The 6,000-nt window shown below is 31.8% G+C and overlaps 1 protein-coding gene across 1 annotated transcript; it reads right to left on the bottom strand.

Annotated features, from left to right (window-relative positions):
* Positions 1 to 2,417, bottom strand: LOC107851840 (DCD domain-containing protein NRP-B; the record flags this gene model as incomplete). Its single annotated transcript, XM_047402773.1, is given in 3 exon segments — positions 1 to 192; positions 288 to 388; positions 1,540 to 2,417. Coding segments are annotated over 3 exon segments (924 nt in total), but the record flags the coding sequence as incomplete, so codon positions are not given.
* Positions 2,418 to 6,000: the final 3,583 nt, after the last annotated feature.

Raw genomic sequence — 6,000 nt, 5'->3', positions numbered from 1 at the left:
ACCGGGATGCTGCCCCTCTTTTAGGTGACGGGATGCTATTAATTCGTATGATAGCAGTAAAATATCCGAATGAAATTCTGCACAAAAACTAAAAACATGCTTTCTTACCTGAGCAGGAAAGCGCGATTCACCAGTGTTCTTCTTGTCCTCCCAAGCTGTAGGATCAATGTTAGACCCACCGAAGCTTGCAGCCTACAAAACGATCCATGTATCATCGAGTTAAATGACCAAACAATATATATAAAAGATTTACGACCACGAAATGGAAAAAACAGAGAGACACAAACCTCAAAAATTCCGTGAAGCTGGTGTGTCGAGTAGTTGTAGAGGAAAAGAGGCAACCCCGGTGTTATTTGGCGAACTGAATCCCTGTATCGAGGTGGCAAACCTGAAATGCAACAGAGACAGAAATCAGAAAAAATGTCGATTTTACTTACTTCTTTTGTTGCGCGAGCTGAAGAATAACTACATATCCACACCATTTATAGCGTTCAGAGATTCATCTTAGTTCAAACTATTTCTAAGCTAACGGATTTGAGACCACCTACATCTGTGAAACTCATGTTACTGAGTTTAACCGCGAACACAAGCAGTATGAAATTCTCTTATATGAAACTACTGGAACAACGTATCGCGAAAATTCCTATGTTCCATTACCAACTTTAAAACAGCAAAATTGAAACACAAACTTGCTAGTGAAACAAGTTCGAGAATACTGAGTCCTAAAATTGCTTAACTAGCTTTACAGTGATCTCGTACTAGCAATTAGCTAGGTGCATATATACCTATTAAATCTAGTAAACTCAATCAAAATATCAAGGAGTTATACATAAACGTGCCCATTAACTTGGCCGCATATATCGCATCTATAACCTCCTACTTTGGACACAAGTTTAAGTGCCTACTTGTGCGCAGAGGGCATAAATACAAGTTGAAGCCAAGCTAAAGGGCACGTTTATGTATCAACTACGCCCCAATCCCAAAATAGTTGTGATCGCCTCAGCTATATTACCTCATAAAGGTATAGAAGGTTGTTTCAACCCTCGACTCAAATGCAGCAAATCAAAGCAGTTATGAAAAGGACATACGACTGCATAGAAAACATGTCAATTAACATGGAAAACAATAAAGGGCAAAGTACAGCTCGGTGCACTAAAACACCCGCTATACGCACGATCAAGGGAAGGGCCCCACCACCGCAAGAATGTATTCTACGCAGCAGTACCTCGCATTTATGCCAGAGGCCATTTTCAAGGCTTGAACCCTGTGACCTCTTGATCAAACGGCAGCAACTTCACCAGTTACTCCAATGCTCCTCTAAAGCTCTCGCTATGCGCAACATCGGATGTATTCTACGCAATCTTACCTTGCATTTCTGCCAGAGGCTATTTTCATCACTTGGCAGCAACTTTACCAGTTACTCCAAGGCTCCTTCACGGAAACCAACATAAGGTATCCAAAAGAGGAACAACAACGAAATAATGCGATAACTGAAACATGAAAAAATGGAAAAAAAAAAAAAAAAAAAAAAAAACTTACCAAAGAGCTCTCTTTTGAGATTCTCATGCATAGTATCATTGTTACAAACAAATATATATCCACCAACAGTTTCATTTCTTGGTAAACATTCTGATGCTGGCAAAGTCTTAAACTTCTTATTCTCATTATTACCACCACCACTCAAATCCTTATTACTCTCCCTATTAACCTTACTATTTTTCTTCCCAAATTTATTCACAAATCCATAATCATCCTCAAAATTACCACCTTTTCCACTCTTCTTACTCACCATAGAGCAGCTCGACGCACTAAACCTCCTGCCATGCGCGGTGTCCAATGCAATATTATTAAAACTCAAAGTGTTTGTATAAACCCCTTTATTAAATCCACCATTTAAACCAACCCCACCACCACCACCATGAGCAGCTGCCACGTCAGCAATCTTCCAACCATCATTACTAAAAAGATTGTAATTTCTTGGTGGATTTTTTGCATGAATTTCACCACCTACTCTAATATCAAAGTTTCTTCTTTCTTGAGGCTTTTTTGGTAGTAGTACATGATTGTTGATACTCCATATTGAATCATTTGATGATAAATTTGGTAAGTTGTTTGTATGTAAACGTAGGTTATCACTGAATTGGTAGAAAGATGAGTTATTGTTCTCCATTTTTTTAAATTTTTTTTGGACTCTTTTTTGCTACAAAGATTGAATATTCAACTAAAAGAAGTACAGATGAAAATTTTTCTGTGATGATTCAGATACAGAAAAACTTTGCTATAAAGATTTAATGTTGGATTAAAACAATACACTATATAGCTTCTTCTTTTTCAGTTACTTTATAGGTGAATTATATGAAATTCTCTACGTGTGGGTGGGGTAGGTGGGGTCGAGGGGATGGGGTAAGGGAGTTGAGTAAACGCGGTAGAGGAAGTTTCCTAGAAATGAGAGGAATTAGATACCGAAAATCGAATTATCGAACTGGAATTGAAAAATTTGGTAATTGGTATTTGGTAATTCGATATTTGGTATGATATTTAGAAATAAAATTTTAATATTTCAATATTTGGGATTGAGTTTGGTACAAAATATTAATACTGTTTGGTATTCGGTATTTACAGAATACCGAATTACATATATATACGATATGTCTAATCAACCCAATAAATAATAGTATTAGTCATTTCAAAGAATCTCTTACACCTTGGTAATATATTCGTAAAAGCAACAAAAATAATGCTAAATAGGGTTTCTTTTAAATATACTATTTGAAGTTTAAACATACATTTGCACATCTTCAATTTCAATATGGTATTACCAAATACCGTAACGAATCAAAATTTAATTTACCGATTACCAAATTGATATTTATAAGTATGGTATATGGTATCTACGTTCAAATACCGATTACTGAATTACTAAATCCGAAATTTGAAAATTTCGAACCGAATACCGAACGTCCACCCCTAGATATGAATAATTTTAATTTTATCACTATTAAATATTAAAAAATTGAATGATTAGGAGATATATTAGATAATGAATTGTATAGTAAGACTAAAATGATTTATTAAATTTTAAATTGGATAATGTTGGATATTTGTTATTAATAATGTAGACAAGTAAAGATGAATGACGGGAAAGTAATAAGTACTTGATTGCATTATAAATGATTACTCGGTTCGTCTTATTTTAATTGATCATCTTACGAAAAGTAAATATCCCAATTAAATCACTTACTAATCAGAATAGAATTGATTGATCTTTTCTCATTTTACTCTATAATTATTAAAATATATTAAATGTAAACAATTGCAACTTTGATATTCATTAATATGCTCCATGAATATCATTAAAATAGAATTGATTGATCTTTTCTCATTTTACTCTATAATTATTAAAATATATTAAATGTAAACAATTGCAACTTTGATATTCATTAATATGCTCCATGAATATCATTAAAATGCATAAAGGATAAAATAATAAAATTCATCATTCATTTTATGATTTTTTTAATCACCATGTAAAATAATATGTGCCTAACTAAAATGAAACGAAGAGACTAATAATTTCTTTTTCATATAATTAATAATCATTCTTTTCCATATTTGATTTGATTTATTTTATTAGCCAACTGACTATAAAAACGATCTTTTTATCTTTGCACACTACACCTTCTTTAAATTTTATTTATAAAATTATAATGATTTATTATTATTGTTGTTAATAATTAATTACGTTAAACTAGTAAAAATAAATAACATGTGTCTTTGCATAAATTATTATTGATTGCTCGATAAATCTTTTGAAGTTCATGACAAGTATTGCTCGCTTTGATTCTACGTATAACTTTTATAAATTTATTTCAAGAGCATGAATATCATGTGATTGTATGGTTTGCCTTACAAACTCATTTGGTTTTTTCTTTCTCATGAATATCTCAAAAATTTATTTATTGAATTACGTCATTATCCAATTCAAAATTTTTATATCACGTAAATTCATATTATATCTTATAAAATCTTTTATTTATTTTTTTCAATCCGATATGAAATTCGTCTAAAATAGAAGAAAGTGGAATAAGGATTTCACTGTGTGGGGTTATTTTAGGTGACAAAAACACGGTTTAGAGAAAAGGACATCATTGTTTATTAATTAATTCCCTAAATAGAAAAAAAAAAAAAAAGAAAGATCAAACGTCATTATTTATTAATTAATGTATGTATAAGTAGTTCAATATTCCATTAAACTATTTATAAATTTCCTTCTAAAATTTGTGTGGGGAAAAAAATTGTACTTTCTTCTATATATTATTGAGCTTATTCAAGAAAATATTTTAGTTTTGAGTTAATTTAATGACGATTATTGGGTTGGCTAACAATTAGGAGAGATAATCATATACTATATTTTATAATATGTTAAGTAAGTTTCAAAAATCTGCTTCAAAAGGCAGTTTGGTGCATAAAATATTTCGTATTAGCATGATTTGGGTGGAAGAACACCTCAAGAAATGTGATGTCGATAGCTTACGCTAATACAAATTACAAGCCTTAATAAATACTTCAACGATTAAAAAGTATAACCGATAAATCACACTGAGACTAACTAAACCGTTTCTCCGAGGCTCCTCTTCGAAGTTTCCAAAATACATGCTTATTTACTATTAATTAAAGAGTAATAGTTTGTGCTTGATTAATCAATTAAAAAAATATTTTTATCAATATTAGAGTAGAATTATTTCTCGAGAAATGCTACTTTTTATGCCTTTAAAAAATAATATTTCTTATTTATGTATTTGTCTATTTTTATTTTTTAGAAAAAAAAAACAACAACTTAGTTGCTAAGTTAAGTTTCAATTCACGAGGTGTGCATTTAGACTTGTCAATATCATGTGGAAACAGTCAGCCCAAAGTTTACTTATTATACCAAACATTGTTATTTTTCTTAAATAAATAAATATTAGTGGAAATGAACTTAAATAAATAAATAAAGAATTGGTCAGCATCTAACTTATTTAACCCATAATTTAATATTTTTAATATTATATGATATGATATGTATTGAACTTACATGATTTTTCTTAATATTGTCTCACGTCATTAAGCGTATTACTATATTTTATACGTAAATTTTGTTTCTTTTCATCTATCAATGCGAGGTTTATCCAAACCTTTTTCGATGTGAAATTATATTATTTTTATATGGTTTAAAATATTTTTTAGGTATATATATAGTAGATGTTGAACACCCTTCGGCTAGTTCGTATGTTTAGTTCTGAACCCTCTCAATAAAAATCCTAACTCCGCCACTGCGTGAACCATCATCTCATGGTCACTTTTTTTTTTTCTTTTTTGCGTGTGTTTATATACATCTTCGAAGCTATGGATAAAAATAGTAAATCAGTTCGTGGATAAAAAAAAAAAAAAGGAAAGTCCGGTGTACTAAAGTTATCGCTATGCGCGGTATCCGGGGAAGGGCCCCACCACAAGGGTATATCGTACGCAGCCTTACGTTGCATTTCTGCTAGAGGCTATTTCCAACGCTTGAACCTGTGACCTCCTGGTCACATGACAACAACTTTACCAGTTACTCCAAGGCCTCCCTTCAAATCAGTTCGTGGATGAACGAAGAAATTACGCGGAGTCTCACACTATCACTCCGCTATCTTCGTATCTTTCTTGTCAAATCATTACTCTGACATCAGTTGTTGCATTCGCCCAATCCAGATACTTTGAACATGATGTGACATTATCTGCTTGAATTAATTCTGTGCTATTTTTCCCTTTAATTATTTTCTCTTGCACGTTCTCTATCTTGCACATAAAAAATTGAACGACGACAACATACCCAGTGAAATCCCATAAATGAGGTTTGGGAAGGATAGAGTATATCTTAGACTTTCTTACTATTTTGTGAGAGATTGTTTTCAAAAGATTCCCGACTCAAGTATAGCAATTCCAAGTACGAGGAAGAACGAAGCGGACACGAAAAAACCC

Source organism: Capsicum annuum, chromosome 1, assembly GCF_002878395.1.
Source record: "Capsicum annuum cultivar UCD-10X-F1 chromosome 1, UCD10Xv1.1, whole genome shotgun sequence".
In the NCBI taxonomy this organism is placed as follows: Eukaryota; Viridiplantae; Streptophyta; class Magnoliopsida; order Solanales; family Solanaceae; genus Capsicum; species Capsicum annuum.
The sequence above is the reverse complement of the archived record's forward strand: the minus strand, read 5'-3'. Positions and strand labels throughout refer to the sequence as shown.